Source organism: Fusarium solani, assembly GCF_023522795.1.
Source record: "Fusarium solani strain SB1 chromosome Unknown bctg00000009, whole genome shotgun sequence".
Lineage (NCBI taxonomy): Eukaryota > Fungi > Ascomycota > Sordariomycetes > Hypocreales > Nectriaceae > Fusarium > Fusarium solani.
The window spans coordinates 1,570,869-1,591,968 of NW_027072144.1; the positions used below are offsets into that span (position 1 = coordinate 1,570,869).

At 50.7% G+C, this 21,100-nt stretch overlaps 6 protein-coding genes across 6 annotated transcripts; 3 read left to right on the forward strand and 3 right to left on the reverse strand.

Annotated features, from left to right (window-relative positions):
• Window positions 1–2,999: 2,999 nt before the first annotated feature.
• On the forward strand, window positions 3,000–3,767 carry MRS44_013545 (uncharacterized protein; the record flags this gene model as incomplete). The annotated part of the gene is made up of 1 exon (XM_065617015.1): window positions 3,000–3,767. One exon carries the CDS (start codon window positions 3,000–3,002, stop codon window positions 3,765–3,767), a length of 768 nt encoding a protein of 255 aa, XP_065473087.1.
• A 344-nt stretch (window positions 3,768–4,111) lies between these two features.
• MRS44_013546 (uncharacterized protein) lies at window positions 4,112–5,472 on the reverse strand (the record flags this gene model as incomplete). Its single annotated transcript, XM_065617016.1, has 2 exons — window positions 4,112–5,242; window positions 5,329–5,472. The coding sequence occupies 2 exons, from the start codon at window positions 5,470–5,472 to the stop codon at window positions 4,112–4,114; spliced, it is 1,275 nt and encodes a 424-aa protein (XP_065473088.1).
• A 2,809-nt stretch (window positions 5,473–8,281) lies between these two features.
• On the forward strand, window positions 8,282–8,757 carry MRS44_013547 (uncharacterized protein; the record flags this gene model as incomplete). Its single annotated transcript, XM_065617017.1, has 2 exons — window positions 8,282–8,562; window positions 8,619–8,757. 2 exons carry the CDS (start codon window positions 8,282–8,284, stop codon window positions 8,755–8,757), a joined length of 420 nt encoding a protein of 139 aa, XP_065473089.1.
• A 1,076-nt stretch (window positions 8,758–9,833) lies between these two features.
• On the reverse strand, window positions 9,834–10,664 carry MRS44_013548 (uncharacterized protein; the record flags this gene model as incomplete). Its single annotated transcript, XM_065617018.1, has 2 exons — window positions 9,834–10,372; window positions 10,487–10,664. 2 exons carry the CDS (start codon window positions 10,662–10,664, stop codon window positions 9,834–9,836), a joined length of 717 nt encoding a protein of 238 aa, XP_065473090.1.
• Window positions 10,665–14,768: 4,104 nt separating this feature from the next.
• On the forward strand, window positions 14,769–15,471 carry MRS44_013549 (uncharacterized protein; the record flags this gene model as incomplete). The annotated part of the gene is made up of 3 exons (XM_065617019.1): window positions 14,769–14,823; window positions 14,955–15,354; window positions 15,408–15,471. 3 exons carry the CDS (start codon window positions 14,769–14,771, stop codon window positions 15,469–15,471), a joined length of 519 nt encoding a protein of 172 aa, XP_065473091.1.
• Window positions 15,472–16,745: 1,274 nt separating this feature from the next.
• Window positions 16,746–17,486, reverse strand: MRS44_013550 (uncharacterized protein; the record flags this gene model as incomplete). The annotated part of the gene is made up of 1 exon (XM_065617020.1): window positions 16,746–17,486. One exon carries the CDS (start codon window positions 17,484–17,486, stop codon window positions 16,746–16,748), a length of 741 nt encoding a protein of 246 aa, XP_065473092.1.
• Window positions 17,487–21,100: the final 3,614 nt, after the last annotated feature.

Here is a 21,100-nt window from a genome sequence, read left to right on the forward strand (position 1 = left end):
CTACATTGGCTCAAGCGGATCGTGCATACCGGCAGGGGTCTGGTTCCGGCTCATTTATGGAGCGACGCAAACCGGCTTCGGGCCCAAGGTTCGTTCTCACTATATCAGCCCGTCACCTCATCGAACTACAACAAAGGAGAGTTCGCAACTCCAGTTTGGTAAAATGCAGACATTTCGCTTGATCCTCTCTCTTTCTTTCATTATCGCTATTCTCGCCGACGATGGCCATCTCGCACTGATCACCAGCACGCATAACAAAGAGGAGCATGTAAAGCATCCGCGTGGCTTGAACACAACAATCATATGCCATTCTCCGCAGCCATCGAGCTCTGCATCCCTCTTCGACCATCTTTCAAGAGTATTTTGCCTTGAGGCGGAGCAAGAAGGCCTGACCCCGGAAAAGGCCTTTCAAAAAAGTTACAACATAGGCGGGAAGTCGCATACGTTTTCAATTCTTTGGAAGCTCCCCTGTCAGCAGGAGAATAAAAGGCTGAATTTCCCGAAAACAATTTGCCATGCAGATCTCGGCGACATCTGGTTTACATGTGAGAACTGCCCCAACTGAGGAGGCCTTGTGCTAATAAAGGCGAATAGGCGATGGCCAGGGTGGTGTCCGCCTTGATAAATGTCTAAGTTACGGATACTGGAGGTCCGAGCAGGTGACTATTTGATTTGGGAAATCTGGGCTCATCTAGTGGTTTCTATCTCTATCCGGGTCATAGTCACTCTGAGTCCAAGCTGGTCTAGTTCAAACATGGCTGGAGCAACACCTCAATTGAGCCAAGCCCTCTCATGCAGACATCAGGCTAAAGTGGCTCTAGGCTAACCTTGCCTCCATTGCAAAAGAATGGTCCGCAAAACCTAGTTGAAAACTTGGTTCTTTTCGGCATGTCTTGTTCATAATGCCACAATCTTCCATACCATCCCTGTCCCATGATCTTCACTCTTGAGCGTAGATGGTAATCTGAGCTTGTGGGAATCAACATGATCATCCCCCTGGAGCCTACACGAGATCAGCTCTATCCCGGGTTAGTGTGGACTTTGGCAGCAGGAGCTAGGCCAGGGGAGAAAACTCTTCCGGGTGTTTCAAGCACCCGTCGGAAATTCTTCTACAGACCATAGCTTGCAGAGCGACTAATTCAAGTCAAAGACTCGACTGCTGACACTTGTAAAGACATGCTTGATTGGACCTAGCTTGCCAGGAGACCTTATAGTCTTTGGCAGGCTTAGGCTGCCGTCCTCAGCATGCCAGAAATCGACAGTCCCAGCTCGATAAGCAGAACTAACAAGACGGGCCTTGTTAGAATTAAACTGGAGGTGCACGACGCTAGAAATAACCTCTTCCTTCCCCTTTAGCTCTAGTATATTGTTTTGCAAGTCCGGCTTAAAAATGTGGAAGTGCAGTTGAGGACTCATTGGCATCGTAGAGTATGTTTGGTGGCATGAAGGCCATCCACGAGCGGGTGCTGGGAACTTCCTTCGCTACGAATACAGACCACATGTTATGTCTAGGAAGAAATCAGCGTCATAGCTATGCCACATGTTACCGAGCAGAACGTGGGCAGCAGGCGGGTTTGAGGTGCGGCGAATGGGCTAGATTGTAGCCAAGGCTATTGCAATGAGAAGCGCAGCCAGGGCACGTATGCTGAACTTCATAGTGGTAATGGCGGCCTGAGTGACAGGCCGAGGATTGGTTCATTTTAGGTCTAAGTGCGTCTCTTCGTCATCTATTGCCCGTGGGAAAACATCGAAGGTCAAGCTGAAGGGAGATTTTAATTAGGGTGAATTGCAGCTTCTACTCGAGCAGGCTAGTTCTCTTTTCTTTTCTTTTCTTTTCTTTTCTTTTCTTTTCTTTTCTTTCTTTTCTTTTCTTTTCTTTTCTTTTCTTTTCTTTTCTTTTCTTTTCTTTTCTTTTCTTTTCTTTTCTTTTCTTTTCTTTTCTTTTCTTTTCTTTTCTTTTTTTTTTTTTTTCCTTCTTCTTCTCTCTTTCTCGTCGGGGGACCACCTTGTTTCAGTTTCGTTGAGGAATAGCGATGCTGTTGAATACGGGTTCGTTGATTTAACACTAGCTACTTCTCTCCAGAAACTCTGTGCCAGTGCTCCTATGTGTTTCCAGACCCTTCCTCTTTTAACACACTCATCTCAACCCCCCTCCCAAGTTGGGCGTCAATCCTCGCACAGAGCATTTCAACATCCTTATCTTTCCTCTCCACATCCATGTCGCCATCACCCGGCGGGGGGTAAATAACGATGTCGGGAACACCTGGGTTGGTTTCGTCCCCTCTAGCCAATGTCATGTTCATTCTGCCAACACTGTCCACCAGCATTGGCTCAAGCTGATCGTGAGCACCCATGCCTTGACCTCTGCCGGTGCCAGGCGCATAAGAGGTCTTGTTCTTGGCCCATTTTTGTTGTCGCAAGTAAGCGTACGATGTATGCCTTTGTTGTGACTGTTTCCTTGTTCCTGACCTGTTGCCAAGTGACCTGTGCGGGTAGGTACCTGCAGCGATGCGGGCCAAGTCTGGTTTTGCCATCTCCGTCGACATCAAAATCAGTGCAAGCCCACATGAAGGCGTGGCGCAAGTCCACTTATAGGCGAAAAACTATCTACACGCTCAGCTACACTCGTGATGTGTCACGTGGCGGATAGGTTCGCGTCCAGCAACGGCCTCTTCATTGGAGGGTCAGCCAGCAACCAGCCAGGCATCAATCGGTTTCCCTTCCCTTTCGAACTCGTCTTTTTCAGCCACTTTAGACTTCTTCCCTAAACGCGTGCAAGGCTCTTTCGGCGGGTCCCAGCGTCCACGGTAAGCCTTCGTGCATGGCCCTCTTCCACCATGGCAAGCCTCGAGACGTCGAGGAGGAGGATGGCAACGGCAAGCAGGATATAAGAAATGGCAAGGTATCCCAAGCGCTCTGCTCGCTCCCTCCCCTCTCCCTAGCGCTGGTCGACCTTATCCCTGCCGAGCGAATCCTCGAATCTGAAAAATGCCGATTCGATGGCGTCAAATTACGTGCACAACCATGGGTTCTCTCATGCCGCAGTCATAGATACAGAGAACGAAGAGTCACACACAGACGCCAGGAGGGGCACCAAGGACAAGGCCATTTCATGCTTCCCACACTTCTGCCACCTTCCAGTCGAGGTCCGACTGATGATCTGGAAGACGGCCTTTGACGCCGTAGATCCTGCCGTAGTCGTCTGCTCCTTCTCCGAAGGCCGCCACAGAGCTTCGGTCAATCACCGGCACGCGAAAGCCAGCCGTCTACCGCCTGTAGCGCTGGTATGCCGTGAGGCGAGGAGAGAGTGGGTCCAATGCACGCGGTCGAGCAGGTCCCCCAGTTGGCTCCCCGAACGTGTTTATGTGCCCCGAACGGTGTTTCTTGTTCCCGCGGCCACAGTCGTCGGTTCTCGGTTAAGAGGGCTCAGTCTGTCTATAACGCACATCGCCATCGACATTGCCGACAGTCCCGACGTGTTCCTGATTTTTGAAGCGCTCGCCCTTTTCCCTCGGCTGAAGACCATCATCATTGTCGTGCCATCCGGCGCCGTTGACGAGACTCAGGTTGTCGAATGGCAACAAAGGCTAAGGGAAGACTCGCATACACTGCAAAAAATTGGCGCTTTAGTAGATGGCCCATCGAGCGACGGCGAGTGGCACAAGGGGACCTATCTTGGATGGCTGCTCCGCAATTATATGCAAGGCCCGCAGGTGAAGGCGTTTTACGCGCAGGACAACAGTCCCGCGTGTCAAGCTCTATATTGACCGGTCAAGGTCATTCTCAATCAGTTGGTGGAGAACCTTGAGCAACCTTGGTCTCTATTCCTTTATTAGAATACATCCAGTTGCAATAAAACTTGATAATGTATTATGCCATTAAGACTGAGCCCTTTGCGTGGTAACGCGCCCACCAGTGTTTTCCAGTAGCCCAAGTATTAAATAGTTACCCTACACCTTCCTTCATTCTCTTTTCTTTTCCTTTCTTTTTTTTTTCCCCTTCCCCCACTTCCCTATACCGGAACCTACTTCTCCATTTCAATGAACCCCTCATATTTATTTCCCCTCATAGTATTTCCCCTCATATTTTTTTCCCTTCATATTTATTTCCCTCAAGCTAGTACAGGGATCGACATGTTTACTGGTGCATGGGGCTCTCTCACCCCGCCAAAATCTTGGTAGGGGCCCAAGTTCCATCCTCTTTCAGCAATCAGGCCGACTAAAGCTTGTTGCATGGCCACCAGCACCTCTTCCGGCGTGCAGCGGTACGGCGCTTGGGTCGTGGTGACGGGCGGGTTTGGCGATTGTGCGGAGGCGATTGGCGCTGGTTGCGATGCTCTGGTCGTCTCGTTGTTGGGATTGGCCGTAGGCGACCAGTCCGGTTCGGGAGCTGGCTGCGGTGCTGACTCGTCGGTTGTGGTCGCGCTGCTGGTCTGCCGGTTTCCGCCAGCTGCTTCATGAGGAGATGCAGCTGACGCAACGGCGCTGGTCGCAGACAAGCTCGCCGTGGGCGCCTTCGGACTAGGACTGCCCAGGGGCTCTTGCAGCTCGCCGCCGGCATTGCTGAGCATGTCCATGGCCATGTCGATGTCCAAATTCAGATCGCCGAGGCCGTCCACGCCAAAGTCCGCCGTGCCCTGAAAGCCTGCCATGGACATGTCCATGCTCATCCAGGCGTCGTCGCCGGCCATCATCGCGATGAATTCGTAGGGCGCTGACTGCTCCTGGGGCTCTTCGAAGTGGATTGGCTCGCCTGCTCCATCATGCATGAAAGCTGCGCCGCCGTCTGCCGCCTCATAGGGCTCACCTTCGGCGTCGTGTTCAATCGCAGCAGGTGGAGATGTCCGTGGTTCCTGTTGGCGACGGAACACATCCTGGTCGTGATCCGCTGCAGAAACGGCAAGACCAGTCGGGGCAATCTCTTCGTCGACGCCGTCGTCCTCGGGCTCGTCGCGTTCGTTGTCATCGCAGTTATCCAGCGGTCCAACGATCGGAGACGCTGGGGTACCCGGCATGCTCCATATGCTCGCACCCCGATCCCCAAGTACTGACTCGCTTCCCGCGACTGTGATCTGCGTGAGGGCTGGAGAGGCGTGTGATGCTCGCTGGGCATCCGCAGGTGGCTTTCTGCGCCGCAGGTTGCGCTCCGTTGTCTGCTTTTGCACTCTGTAGGGCTTTGCTTCGGCCATCTGCTTCCTTTCTTTCGCCGTGTGTCGGACGAGCTCGCCATCATCGGACTCGACCTGTCTTTTCAGTATATCTCGTATCTGTAATTGCCGCCATCATTAGCCATCCGTCGAAAAAGGGTACCGTGTGGCTTTGTGCGTACGATTGCGTTCGCCTCTGGCAGCGGTTCACCGTCTGGGTTGTAGACTGAGCCGTCCCAGAAGTCGTGGATCTTGTTGTAGAAGAACAAGATGGCCGTAGTGTTGCATTCTTTGCCAAACTTGTAATTCTTGTGTATCGCAGTCATGCCTCTCTTTCGCATCACCTGGCCCACCCACGCAGGATCCCATGGCCGAGGCCCTTTCGGACGAGACCCTGCTGGATCAGGGTCTCCTGGATGCTCCCGTCTTAGGCCGGGCTCTCTCGGGCGAGACTCTTTCGGCGAGAAGACCCCTTCGAACGAGGCTTCCTGCAGGCCATCCCGTGCCGTTGACGAAGATGTTTTTGGCGGACGTTTCTCCTCTTCCAAGAGCGAAAACAACTACCACCTCAACCCATTTCTTTTCGGTCATCTCGCCGGTATCGTGCCCAGTTTTTGAACAGTCGTGCGGAATCGTCTAGGTGCGATATCGAGTCTCGAAACGGACGGCCGCTGTCCCCGACGGGCCATTGCCAAGGTTGGCCACTGTGAAGTCCATTCTGGACGACCCATGCTCTCTGTCGCCAGGTCAATTTCGCCATATTCGCTCGTTACCAGAATGTCGGGACGGTGTAAAGGTCGAGATAGGCCAGAAGATGGGATGGGAGGGGAATATGAAGGAAGTCCACATTGGACGTCTTTTAGAGCCAACAGTAAGTGACAGTCGGCGAGGGGTCCTTTCTCCCCGCTTGTCCCCGCCTTGCCTTGTTCAGTCGCTTTCGGATCCCTGTTGGGGTACGTGCTTGACCAGATCGAGATTGGCCGTTGCACTCGCGCATCGAAATCCCACTTACGATTGAATTGTGCGGAGGATTATCCCCCACCCTCCGGTGCCCACTTGGTGAAGCCACGAAACGAAATGCTACATTATGGCTGAATCGGCGCAATCACTGGTCATCACGGGGAGGGCTTCCGATCAGACCACGTCTGTAGCGTCTCCATCGGCCTCGGAATGGTTCCTATAACCCACCTGCGATGCTCCCGCTCTGGTCACGTCAGCTAATAACGGCCGGTAGCGGCCTCACTAACTTAGCTGCTTGTGCGCATGGAGCGAGATCTCCACACTCAGTTGAACCGCGGCAGTGTTGCCATCGAGCAGTTGCACCGGCTCAGGGCCAATACACGGCGCCACTGGCACCGCTATAGCCACCAGGAGGCCTTATAAGCCGCTATGAAGAAGTGAAAGCTTGGTTCTCCGTTTCGCATGCTCAATTCTACATCGTCAGGGAACGGGCTCAGACATGGCATTTGTGCACCCCAGGACAATTGAGTGAAATAGAGGCTCTCATACACGATAGGGGCTCTACGGAGATTAACCCACCCCACTGTTCAGCAACACAATATTTCGTGCATCCTCACTGTCTCATTTTGGCTGTTGCGTTGCATCTCACATACGGCATTCTGTCACCTTGACCTCTTTCGCCTTGAAGAAAATCTCCACAAAGGATCCTACCTCATTTGTGGGACCGCCCACCTCGCGGAACCGGACATCTTGGAAAGCATCCCCCACACATGGTTATGAAGATGTTCCCTTCCACTGCGACGGAGAGCTGCAAAGGGCCCGAGATGCCGAATTAACCCTCGAGCGTTCCTTGAGACCAGAGCTGCGTGTCATGCTCAGATCTGGCCATTTGCGCGCGGCTCCGCAGCTTCGTTACGCACAAAGCCCTTCTCAAGGGCTCGATGATCCCTAGTCCCTTACCCCGAGAATCAGGTCCGTAGCGCCGAGTAGTTTGAGCAATTTCAGTGCGTGTATTTTGGTATCGTATATTCTCGACCTCATGGTCAAGCTACCGAACTGCTCTCTTTTCTGGAGCGTTAAAAAAAAAAAAAAAAAAAAAAAAAGAGCAAGTAACGTGACCGCGTCTGCATGCAGGTGTTGCAATGCAGGTATGACAGCCGAATCGAACCCTTGCGCAGCACGCACGATCGGCGGGGTGGTACGTCGCTACAACGGTCAGAAAATTCTTTCCCAGGATCCCTGCATGTGCACGAGTCGTACGGAACGAGGCCCTTCTTTTTTGGCTCTCTGCCACAGCACGCGTTGATAGACTAATTCAGTGGAGAAAAGTCTATATTGGTTTTCCCTGCGCTTTGCCCTCCTTCTGACTCGGTGCCTCCGACTGCCCTCGTAATCTACGTGACCTGTCAACTTCCTTCATATGGGGCCATTTACATCGATTTGTCATTTCGTAGCCACACTAAACATCATCCATCGTTGCGGCTGATTCCCGACGTGATGATCAGTCCCGCTTGTCAAAGTCAAAGTGGCCCTGGCTGCAACTGCCGCTTCTATTGGAACCACTCTAATTTCAGCACTTTCCCACCCCGGCCCGTCAAGGATGAGTTCCCCGATAGGACCGCCGAATTCGCCGCTTTTCAGCTTTCAACATGGTAATGACACCCCGGCGCGAAACGGCTGGCACCCACCCACCAGCACACGCCCAGCGAGACACTGCCACGGCTGTCCAGGTGGACAACAGTGGCCCTTTTTTGCCCTTCCAATCCGAGATACAAAGAAGAGCAAGTAATGGAGTGAGGAATAGCACAACATCCAGCAGTTGATGGGTAACAGGCTCGCAGCTCGTTTTACAAGCAATGGCAGCTCCGGGGCGCGTGGGGGTACAACAGCCAGTTTCTGCTCTTCTTGTGAGGGGACCATACAAGACAAGCAGCTGCCCGAGCCTGCCAAGAGCCATCCTCGAGGCTGCACCCGGGACCCTTGCTGTGCATGTTGGTGGCGTTCATCATTACCGGTTCAAGCTGTACAGTACCGCACAGCCGAAGTAGGTCGACAAGTATATATTTCGAATGCTGCCGATCGCGCCCGATAATCGAGCGGTTTCATGCTCAGCTTCACATGTCCATTTTTTTCTAAGCATCGTTTTCGCTCCCAATTTCGACCGCGCATCCCGTCATGAAGCAATCTTCGCGGAAGCATCATTCTAGCACTCGTGACTCTCGTGCAAGACCATACCCCTCAGCACAGCAACGGACAGAGCGGAAGTCACGTACATCCAAGGCTCGGTCTCGTCACTCACAGGATGTGGACCCACCTAGGTCGACCCATTCGAGACTAAAGAAAGTGGCCCGGCGTGATGCGCAGACCGCCGGCAATGATCGAAGAGGGGGCTACGGGCCGCGGTCTCCATCCGATCAGACACCAGAAGGGGAAAGCTCCGACTATGAGTCTGAAAGGTTCGTTTCATACCAGCATAGAGAGCTGCCCTCGTAGGCACAAGCTGAACAGACAGAAGAGGCGATTATGGCGGCAATTATGATGGCGACTCTGCTAGCGATTCCGGCGAGGAGAATACCAGTCCAAGTCGTTCAGAGCTGGAGCAGCTCAAGGATCTGATCATCGAGTTTAGGAGGGAACAAAGCCAACAGTGATTCTCCCCAACACCCCTCCCACTTGGGTTGCCCTTATTGCCAATTTGCCACATTTAAAGCCTAGTGTGCTAACACTATATGCCTTTAGAATTCATCGCCTGGACAAAAGGTTAGCACTGAATAATGCGGGGGGTCTCGTTTTTCCTTCCACTATATGCTAACCGATATTTGGAATAGAACGAGGGAATTGGTTCAGCAGTACGTAGCGGCCTTCAGCCTCCTTCCTCCCATTCCCCCTGTTGCCGCTCCTGCTAATAACTAAATTGGATGGATAGAATGAGGGAAGTCACACAGCAGTACGTATCGGCGTTGAATTTTTGCTGTGTCTTTTGTCTAACGTGGTTGCTTGCAGGGTTTCGGCATTGCGCAAGCAGTGAGTGATTTCTTCTAACTCAAGGGAAATGTCGACACGCTGAACGTTGTAGAATACCAGAAAAGCCGAAAGGCTTCGCCGAGAAGACTTTGCCGGCCAATTTTCAGGGAAGCGGCTCTATGATGCAAGGGAAACAAGACCAATCGCATCACGGAGCGACGGGAGAACTTGGAACAATAGACCCTTTGGGGATGTTTAGCAAAGGTAGCGAACCTTTTGGCTGAAGACAATACGATGGTCGAATATTGTGACGGTGTGGTCAACAGAGGATGTCTTCTGATTTGCGTTTTTCTTATGTAGACGAGGGGTCGATATCAATGTCTCGTGTTATGCCCGTGACATATTCTAAGACACGAAGCTTCAAGTGACTTGATCGATCCAGGATAGAACAGCGTAACGCTCTCTCCAATCCGTTAGATAAATTCGTGATAAATTTATCGAAGTGCCTATGATTGCATAAAGAGATCTTCCAATTTCCGGAGATGAGATGAGAATCGATTTCGTATTAAACTGTAGATACATGGAAAAAAAACATGTCTTGCTCGTGATGTTTTGATATATGGCCTTTTTCTCATTTTCCCTCCATTTTATGATCATCCATCTATGGTTCATCAAATTTTACATAGAGATAGGCTTAGATGAGATTGCGTTTTCATTGCTTCACTAGCCAGAACAGATTTTAGCAGCGTAAACTGTTGAATAGTTAATAGAATGAAGTAGGATGACCCTCGTCTTCCGAGCCATGCCCTTGGCCGTGTCTAGGCCAGACTATCTGATCATCTTGATTGATTGTTCGCCGCTCTTCATCCTTCGGCACCTCAGTTACCGGTATTTGACGTGATTGTGGAAGCAGTTCTGGTGGGGTGTTCAACGGAGAACTAAAGGTTTGAGGTTGAAATTCGATCCTTTCATCCATTGGCAAAGGCGTTGACTGAGACCCTCCTTCGCGTTGAACTTGAATGATTGTCTCTAGTAGCTTGATGTGCTCTTCTCCTAGACTGACTAATCTGTGCTGCCACGAGACGAGGGCCTCGTTGTGTATGACGTCTTTTTCCAAGGTTTCATACTCTTCCAGGAGCCTCTCGTTCTCCACCGTCAGAAGGCGGTTCCGGTCGTGCAAAAATCGCACCAACTGATGGACTTCCGTCGGGGGAAGGGCCATAACATGAGGAGGCGACGGTGTATCGAAGGCTGATGGGTTTGCCATCATCTGACAAGGGCGTGGGCAGTGATATTGTGAAACTTGAATGAATAGTTTCTGTTGGTTCAATCGAAACTTTGCTGATCGAATAGATGTTCATAAGGAGACGGGACATATATAGGTCACCGTATGATACACTGGCTCCGTTCACTTACCAACGATGGAGGTTTCAAGGTCCGAAAATGTCTTTTCTTTGCGATTCATCTCAGATTCTGGAACTCTTCGACGTTCTAGCCCAAAACTCCTGTCCTTAGTTTCATGCAGAATTGTCGCTTCCTCAATACAGCATTTGGACATTTGCGTTGCCGTGTCTGATGATATCGACTCCTCCATCTTGACTTGCTCTATCCTCACCAATATTGGACCTGAGTGTAGTGATGGAAATTGAACAATGGTATGTAGGGCAATAGCTTTGGGAGTCACAATAGAACGATGATTAGGCAAAATACAGATAATCGATGGCAAAACTCGCTTCCACATGGCTGCCACGATTCTATAACGTTACCGTCCGAAATTCTACTTCTGCCCGGCCAGCTCTAAATACTTTCTCCCTCCAGATTAGGTTGAATGTTTCTCATAGTTCTGTGTTCTGAGATTAAATAACCGGGTTCCGGGCATACTAGTTTGACAAATATGCAAGTTAGCAAAAGTATCAAGGATGCCGCGCGGAAATCGAAGCGAAGCCTCGCGTCTAACAAATACGCTATGAGAGATTGACGTAGAACAAGTTGTGCAATTAAAGCCAAGAAGTGAATGATCCTATGCGGGAGATTTTTGTTTTGGAGTATGTCGCATCTTCCGGAGACTCATGCCTGTTTGGCCGTGGTCTTCATTATTGTTCCCTTTGCGTGGTTCTTGTGAGACAAAAGTAGTGTTGTGTTGAATATATGCTGAAAGAGGAAGTGCCGCATACCAAGCCCCGGCACCCACTGGAGCAACTGACTGCAAGGCAGCTGCTGCTGCTAACACAGGCAACACTTTCATTTATGTATAAAGAGCTGCACAACTCAGTGCATCTTGTCGATAAAACCTCAGACAGTTCTCATGGATCTACAGTACTATCACAATCATCAATACACACACAATTTCACCAAAATATCCGACATGTTGGGGAGAAGTCGCAATACTCGGTTTCACAGGAGCAATGGCGGTGCTACAATACGGCCATTGTCCAAAACCTTATCTTTTAAATACAAATAACTATATGAAGCATTCATGTAAAACAAACTACCGCTACTAACATCACAAGAACTAACACAAGGGACTGAATACGGCTGCTCAACATGTTTCCGAGTTCAAGGATTGTGCCTCTCCTGAAATGGGCACCTGATTTTACGGTCTCGTGCAGCATAGTTTTCCATGATGAATTGGAGCCCGTTTGAGTGAGACTCTATCGCTGGTACTACTTGTACCAGTACCTCTTCAATCAACTTTCTGTAGGAAGAACACTCAAATTCAAGGATTCTGCGATGGCGCCAGAGTTCGGTGGGGGATATGGCATTTTGGTTCTCTGCACTGTCTTGGTACTTTGGCTTTGGCCATTGTGGTATCCAAGTTCGTAATGAAGTAGAACCTTGTCCCTGCTTCGCTATATATGGGCAAGAGGCTTTGTTCGTGGATGGGTGTTCAGGTTCTGTGTCAGTGCAGGTTTGTGCAACAAAACTGATTTCTCGTCCCCATGCATCGTTTGCTTGTCTGAGTATGACGTCTCCCTCGTCGATTGCTGAGCGAAGACCAAGAATAAGATGCTGTATTTGAGGTATCAGGAGTACCAGCACCTGAAAAACCAGCTTTCTATTTAACGAAATTGACTGCCTTAACTTACCGTTTTCTTGAGTCAGCCTCACCACAAGAGCTCCAAGTACAGAACTGTCATGAATCCCAGGGGGTTGCGGCAAAGTGCGGTAGCCTGGGCGCAGCATAGGAAAGGGGTTGGCCTCATTGTTAGTCCTTCCCCCACAGAACCACCAGTTTCGTAGGATTGGGTTGTTTTTCTACTGAACCACAGCTCCCTTTTGTGATGACTATCGTCAGCCTGTTGGTTCATTTCGACGGCTAGCTGACGTCCTTCGATTGACATTTTGCAGTCACTAATCGAAGAACGTATCCTGCTGATGCGGTATTGAAGCGAAGTCAAGAGATTCCTCAACACGCCGTTGGCTAGATTTGCGTAGTAGGTTGCCTCGTGTTGTAACCTTCCATTCTCTTGATTCAACTCGATCACTCGTTCCTGGACTGAACCCCGTATCTTTTTGGGTTGAAGATGAAGAGACATGGAATCGAAAGCAGTTGTAGTACCGCCGTAGTCACGTATATCGTGATCTATCTTTTGGGGGAGGCGGCTGCGCCTCCCATGCCCCAGGCTCGCTCTGAAGGTTGTCACTAGCTTTCATCGACATAGGAAAAAAAGGGTATCAAATATGCCTTGGCAAAATGGCCTTAAATAAGAGGTTGAGGGCAGTTTTAGCACCGTTTCAAACCCCCCTATGAGGGTTTTGATTCGGGCAGCGTCTTATTCGGAGATTTAAGTTGCTTATTTTAGCTCCTACCTAGTGTCGAAAAATGGGTTCGAATGTGCTTCTGAATCTGCCGTTCTAGGATAGAAAATGACATCGGATTTATAAGACACTGAAACAGGCTTCTAAGTTTTTCATGCTATTGGGGGAAAATGGATGTAGTGCGTATGAGGAAGAAAAGCCGCATATCTCACCACCTCGTCTGAAACACATTGGACTTTTTGGTTGCCAGCTGATCCGCAACGTCCACTGGTGGTATAGTCGCTAACTCCGCTCTGAGGCAAAAGAACTCTCGGCCCAGGAGTTTTCTCTTTTACGTTCCATCACAGGACCTGGAAGAGGAAGATTGGAAAGCTCTTTTATGGGCGTGATGGGACTAGTCTCGCAAGACCAAAGAAAGGCCGCCCTCTTTGGCGTCACTGAAATGGCGTAAACAGCAGATGGGGAATCTGGAGCGACGAATCGTCCCTTGTGGGGTTCAGAACCGCAGCCATTGCTTCTACAAAGTAGTAGGATCCAACTATCGACCGCTAAGCAGCAGCTGATCGTCCATAATGAGACTTCCATCCATCTCTTGAACCCACGTTGGTTATATAAACGGCATAGGATTTCGACGTCTCTAGAAGGTTTGTTTAGGAAATTACCATATCGAGCCCCTTAAAGCCGTAAAGCCGTAGAAATTGGACATCCTGCTTCCCCATAACTAGAAGTTCGTATGTTCCAACCATGTTATTCAATATACAGGGAGTTGGAATCGACCGGAATGCATATTGTGGCTTGTCGTTCGTCAGGGCTCCGCGTCCAGAAGCGTCAGAAGGGTCAAGCATCTGTATCTGCTATCTGGTTAACGTTCGCATTGATGACCGCCCTGAGTTCCGTCGAGAGGCACCAAGTTTTGCAGCTACTGAACTGCCTCCCGGAATGCCGGTAGCCTCAAGTAGGCAAACCACGTTTTGGCTGATGAGAAGAGGACGCTGGACGTCTGAAGAAATTGGTCATTGAAACGCTGACCTTACAATGTCTAAAGCGGACTATAAGATTTGATTTTCCAACTTCGTGGCCATGTACCTGCAGGACTGGTGCTGGATTGACTGACATGATGTCGCTCGTTTGCTGGCACCATGATGGAGGCACAAACACCGATGGTGTTCCTTCGAAGAATCTCAATGTCTTCGTTGTTGTTGAAGAAGCGAAGACAGGCTGTTGGTATGAACTCTAATGCATGGATTCTTTTCACCTTTGGTCTGCACATATCAAGATCAGGTCGCTCATTCAATAGTGTCATAAGGATAGGGGCTATCCAAGTCGGCTAGAGACTATCCGAAGGATCAAACACATAGAAGTCTCAGCTCTGGCAGCAGACTTTGACTATAACAGACTAACCTTCAGACCCTCTTTAGATAGAGAAATGAAGAGTCATTCGTTGCCCGATCCACCGATGGACCTTCTGCCCGGTCGTCAGCTAGTCATGCACCCGTGCCGAGCGACAGGGATGGGCCCTGGACGTACAGAGCCCTCGCAGAATGTGGTATGAATCCATACAGCTGAGGTGCCACCCGGCGGACTAGTGGTGGTTAACAGAAGGCTAGTGTAAGGTACCCCATTTGTCTACTACTTTGGCCAGCATCTCCTCCATAATATCCTTATCATGGAGCTGTTGGAGCCTTCCATGGAGGATTTGCTGGATGATGGTGGGCGAAAGCTCACGCTTAAGACTGTGGTCATGGTGGGAAAATAAATGGTGCGTAGCATTACATGTCTCCGAACTGTCTGCTGATACCCCACTGATGCCTTTAGATATCGAGAGTGGACGTCTTACACCAGAAGGGATGATACACCGCGATATCAAATCAGATAATTTCCTGATCAGCAGGCCAGGAATGGAATTCCCCAACAAGATATCTTTCTTATCGACCCTGGTATGGCGAAATATTACCAAAACCCCAAGACCGAGAAACACATCCCTTATCGCGAACGTAAGTCGCTAGCGGGCACGGCACGGTACATGAGCATCAATACGCACCTCGGACGGGAACAGCCGCGGCGAGATGACCTTGAGGCACTATTCCACGTGTTCACCTACTTAAGGGACGCCTGCCGTGGCAAGGCTTGGTGGCACCTAGAGAGAAGAAGCGCCAGAGGATTGGCGAGAAGAAGCGAACAACGGCGATTAAGGATTTGTGTGAGAGCAGCCCCAATGAGCTTGATGAATGCCTCCAATACATTCATGGCTTGAAATTCGGCCAAGAACCGGACTACGATTCCCTGCGAGCCCTTCTTACTCAAGCTCTGGAGAACAGTGGCGAGATTGAGGACGGCAAGTATGATTGGGATAAGAGAGGTGCCGAGCCAGAGTCGGCTCCTACTTTTTCTTCGCAAATTCCAAACGATGCCAGGCCGTCTGAGCGAAGGGAATTGCGTGAAGCAGGAAGAGTTACAACGACCCGGCATCGCAGCACAGGAGGGAAGAGCTGCAGCTTGGCTGGGAGCTCAGCCGAGAAGAGCGGGTAGGGGGTGCTCAAGAGAAACAAATGGTGACACATATCTGGAAGCGGCCTAGGGGGGTGACATTCTCAGCGGGAACGGATGGCAAAGGCAAGAAGCAGGAGGAGGAGACATTGTGAGGAATATCCCCTGACGAAGGCTTTTGTGTGTAAAGTAGTGGAGCAAGAACACCCTCGACAAAGTCTCCGACTTCGCGGATTGCTACGTGCAGTCAATTAAGCTAGGTCGAGCTACAGCTAATACCTATGGCTCGCGCAAGCATTACGCAACAAGACATATGTGGACGACAAGAAGGGCCGATCCGGACACGGGCTACGACAAGCTCCAAAGGTCTTTTGAGTCTGTGTAATTGATTGTGACGCGAGCTGTGAGAACTTCCTTCGCAAGAGGAGAGTTGACCGCCTCACCGGTTTGATGTAGAGATGGATGAGGCTAGAAGCTTGGTTGAGGAGGAACTCGGGAGTTTAGAGTGACCTGCGCGTTTCACAGAACGTGCTGTAGAATGAAAAAAAAAAAAAAGAAACCCTATCCTGTTGCACGTGCACAGAAACAGATTCTCCTGGAGCATGAGGCTGGCTCACTAGTAAACCACGAAAGTAGTGAGTAGTAGCGGCGCACTGAGAGCCCCTATCTCGCGGAGGACACTCGCGATAGCCGACTCTCGTTCGTCGCAGACCCTTTGTCGGAGGCTCGAGGACCGACGTGGGCATTGACAGTATCGATCGATTGATTGACAGCAATTGGCTCTGCTGGCACCTCATCCTGAGCTTGGGCGAAACTCGCTGGGTAGACCTCATTCTCTTCAGTATGTCTAAGCTTTTCAAAGTCCACGGGCTAAAGTACATCCACTGTCGTAACGAGCACTTTTGGTGTCCTTCTGCTTGTCTGGTCAGAGCCTGTAATGATGTGAATGGGCCATGCCTATTAAAAGATATTCCCGGTCCTGAACTTCAACTCCCTCTGCTAAGTCCACAACTTCTCGCCAACATTCGTTCTCCTGTCCACTTCGAAACTTCTTGGGCAAAGGTGCACCAGCAATGACCTTGAGCATTCCGAGACCGTGCCACGGGCCCCTTACCTCGTCACTTGCCCTGTTCATCAGTAGAGGCAAGGGGCATAGAACGAGGCTGAATCCTTTCAATCGGCGCAGTGCAACTTTCTCTAGTACCGGGGCGATATTAGCCAACTCGGTGTCGTCAACAGCGCAACGTCCCCATTCGGCCCTGACAACGAGATGCTTGACACATTGAGAAGCACCACCGTGACAAAAGTAGGCTGCTGGTGCTGCTGCTTTTTCTGGAGGCAGTTACCCGCGCCGATATCCATAAAGGAGCGTGGTGACAGACGCGCCTCGAAACAGCCAAGCGGCAGAGAAGCCAGGGAGTGATATCGCTTAATGCAGGATGCTCCCGTGGACGCGACTGTTCGGGGTCATCGCACCACCGGGACGTGCGGAAGCCGCCGCCGATGATTCCTTCACGCATTTGGGTGAAAGCGAGGAAGGCTTGTGAATGACAAGCCCCGAGCGAGGAATGACAGCTCGCAGGTTGGGGTCCTTGGTGGGAGTGACCAAGTGGCCGTTCGTGACATCGTCGACGCTATAGTAGCTGACCAGATGATGAGGAATTCCTTGGAAGGACACACTGCATGTCTTCTTGAGAAGGCCATGAGGTTTGATATAGGACGAAGCAATTCGGGGCTCGATTGGAGTGTCTCCTACAATAGTGCTGTTGGGGACCATGGCGGAAGGGACAGAGAGGGCGTTGTTGGGACGCCAGTTGGCGGGCTTGGAGTTACTCTGCTGCTCCCTTTCACCCTCCTTGGTGGTACGCGCATTTTTTTCGAGAAGGGACGGCGACTCGAGTTCGTAATATACGAGGAAGCCTTCTTCATCAGGTACGAGATCAGAAGTCCAGAAGATGCCATCCTTCCAGTGCCTGATGCCCGACGCTTGCATCTCATAAATAAAGACGTTACCGCTCCTGATGAGGTAGTTGCGCTCGCAATCGTGTATCTGGCGAGGGCTGTGATTGAGCCGACCAGACAAGCTGGCCTCAAAGAGGATGAGAGCATCCATCCCTGATGATACATAACCCTCGAAGGTGGGGGACAGAGGATGTTGGAGGCTTGTCATGATGGTGGTTTTCGGATAACGTATGCCCATACACACAGCTAATTTTGGAATGACCTGGGGAGAAAAGAATTAAAAGTGATGAACGAGCCGGTAACAAAAAAGTATGATGAAGCTGGCTGAGCAGCCTAAGGTAGAGCAAGACAGGAGAGGCTGATGTACCCTGCAAGGGGGACTGTTCGCGGCGGCGCTTAGGCTGGTTCAACCACTCTGTATTGTATGACAAGGCTAATGTAGGTTTACAGCAGGGTAGACCCTGGAGCTCATGTTTAAAGATCCTGGCAGTTATCATGTGGAATAGGAAGGGATGTGATGCCTCTTTAATCGCTTGTCGGCCCTTCTCATCCGAGTGATTTCAGCAGAAAGCCAAGCAATTGCAGATGTATCCTTGTAATGCAAAATGCAGGTTCTGTAGCCACATCACATATTGATGCTCAGGTCCTCGGTGGCTCAATGTGGAGATTAGGCTGGGAACGGGAGCTCATGTCGTTGTGACTTGTCATTTCATGATATTCAGTGCCGAAGCGACTGCATTGGGGAGGGTTGGCGCAAGGAGGCTTCGTTGGCTCGTAGGAAATGCGATATCACAAATTGATGGCTTGGATGGGCGGCGGTTTAGAAGCCTTTGGTTTAGAGTCGATAGCACTTCGGAAGCAAAATGCGGTTGGGACAAGGTGAAAGAGGGCTGCGGTCCCCAGCCACTAGCTCGGGGAAATAGGGCTGCGGCCCTTTGGACTTAGCGTTGCCTGTTGCTAGGGTTTCGCCGATCTCCATGCGGGAGTCTGGCAAACCACAATCCTCTGAGGACCAGGCTTTCTACCTGTGACAAGACGAGGCGACCTGCGAGCATTGTTCCTAAGGCAGCATAATATGAGCATGCAGTATCGTGATAAGATGGCAAAACAAGTAAGCGACATGTAGAATACACTACGGTAAAGTCTGCCGTAGCATCCCCAATCCTCCCTTTCGGGAAAAATATATATTGGCCTTGGACTCTGCTGCCCCATTGAATGCGGTCACAAGGGGACATGGCCGCAGAGAAGCATGCCGTCAGGGGCGGCAAAGAGGGTGATCTGTCACCCTGCTGAGCCGCAAATCAACGCACCACTGAAATCCCGTAACCCAACAATGACGTTCTCGCACAAGACGAAATCAAACCAAGCCTACGACGGAGCTCTTTCTTTGACACTACATTCGAAGCAATCTCCGCCTGTCCGGGCTTTGGTGACTCCTAGGCGGAGCAAGTGCTGTCCAGGTTCATTTTTCTAGCGACTAATGCCCTTGTCAGCTGCCGCTGTTGAAGCGGGAGCGGACATTTACGGTGATGAAAAACTGCCAGAGTCATGGGAGCAGTATCATGCGCTTCGTTGCGGAGAAAATCTAGATAAGAATCAGCAGAATCTATTTTGAACGGCTGAATAGAAGAGACGGAGTACAAGCAGATCGTCTCGGAAGATCTAGTTAACTTAGAGGGGGAATGGATATCGAGCCTGAAAAACACGTGGTTGACGACCTCAAATGCAACTAGGTTCAAGAAGACGGTAACGGGGACCTTCCATCCCGTGCCAGACGAGAGCATCGAACTCCAAGCTGGAACCATCCAATGTGGCGTCAGGGGGACACGCCAGTAATCAATGGAACACCTGTTCGCAATAGGGATGGATTTAAAGCTGCATCATTACATAAAATGCGCTTTTTGCATTAAATATTTAAAGCAAGACGCGCTTTATATGCATTATTTCCTATTCTATATTAGGCTTAGCGTACTCCAAAACGGGCTTAGTGCATAGGATCAAGATAATCCTGATTCCGGCCTCCATTTCTCCACAGCCTTGGCCAGCTTCAGTCATGGGTAGTTATATGGGAATAAAAAGCTGCTTCATTATAATAAAAAGCAGTTTAATGCACATGTGTATTAAACACGTGCCCATCCCTAGTTCGCAAACACCAGTTAGCTCGCATGCAGTAGCGTGTAGGCGTGCCAGCTACTCCACGGCTCACATCGCGCCTAACGGGACGACTTAAACAACATTGATGATCCTCAGCAGGGGTCGGGTCGGCATCCTCGGTGGCGTGTAAGCCCCTGCGCCTCGGACTAGCGCTGTTTTCTCAATCGCAAGTTCAAGAGGGAAAAAGTGCCTCGATGAGGTCTCACATTTTTGTGGCTGTCTCATAATTTTGTGGCCAACCTCGCTTGCTAGGTTGGCTCGCCTGGGGCCCTAGCCCCACATGAGCCAACGGGTAGTAAACTCGGCGTTTGGCTGTAAGGGGGCATTGTGTTGAATATGTGGGATGTCACGTGTGGGTCAAGGATCTTAAGATTAAAAGCAGGTCCTTCAGGGGCAGACACAACGAGAACACGAACACAACACGAATACACTAATTTGGGATCAATGGACCGAACACACGTACTGTCTGACAGATTGTTGGACACGCAGCCGCCGCCAAAGCCTCACCAAACCAGATCCAGCGACCGGTGGCAGACATCAATCGAGTTCGGCCAGGCCAAGCATTTCCAATACCTCGTTCTAGCCGCCCAAAGGTGGCAGTTGGCCTAAATAGGGGTCCGAGACGTTTTTATCAGGGAGCGCCTCGTCTTCGATTGGCTGGGCAGTGTTTCAAGACTGCAACTGTAGCCTTACGTGCGGCAAGGCCAGGGCAATGACCCTCGTGGGCGTGATAAAGACGGCCATATCCCAAACCCAAACATCACGCTGCCACCCACGATTGTATGTCTCTTCTACTCCTCCCACGCTACTTCTAGTCTCTCATTCTTCGCTCTATTTGTTATTCTGCCAAGATCGCTTGAGCTCAGCGTCACGATGCTGCCCAGCGCCACCACCGTGAAACCCGCACGGCAGGCTCCATCAACGAAAGATATTCTCCCGGCGGTTCGGCTATCCAAAGGCCGCCCCCAAACTGGGAGACGAAACAAGCCCACGGCACGGCCTGGGCAGGTCTCTGGGTCACTCAAGCACGCACCTGTGGGAAGAAGCGGCGTAATTAATTCTGCATCCCGGGAGCCCGCTTCTCGCCTTGGGAGCCAAACGAAGCCATTAAACTCCACCTCACAAAATACCCAGCAAGACGTCGGACGGCGGCGGAGAAGCTCCCAGCGCGGACGTCCCGGGAAGGACACCATTTCAAAAAAGAGAAAAGAAGATTGGCTGACCCAAATATTCCGGCAATTCGACGTCCAGGGCAGTCGACACGATCGGCTGACGCTGGGAAAAGGCAATATTATTTTGGACAGATCACGATGTTCGAGAACACCATCTGAATCAGGGCGCAATAACAAGCCATTGCGAAATAGTGGCTTGCCACTTCTGGACATCGAGAAATGGGGAAAAGAGGCCATAATACGATAGGTTGACAATGGGGCTCGTCGCCCAACAACGCATTTCGGGCCACATCTATAATTGCTAAGCGGGTCTACGGGCAGTATCTTGCAGAAGCGAAGGTGCGGAACCCGATGGGAGACTTTACGGGGGAGTTTTATTGGGTTGCGATTGACTTTGGGCGTTGACTTTGGGCGTTCGGAGTAATTACTTTCAATGGATACCCCTCTGGGTGTGCCGCGTGAGTCTTGACGCACCACGAACACGAAGAGTTGCTCA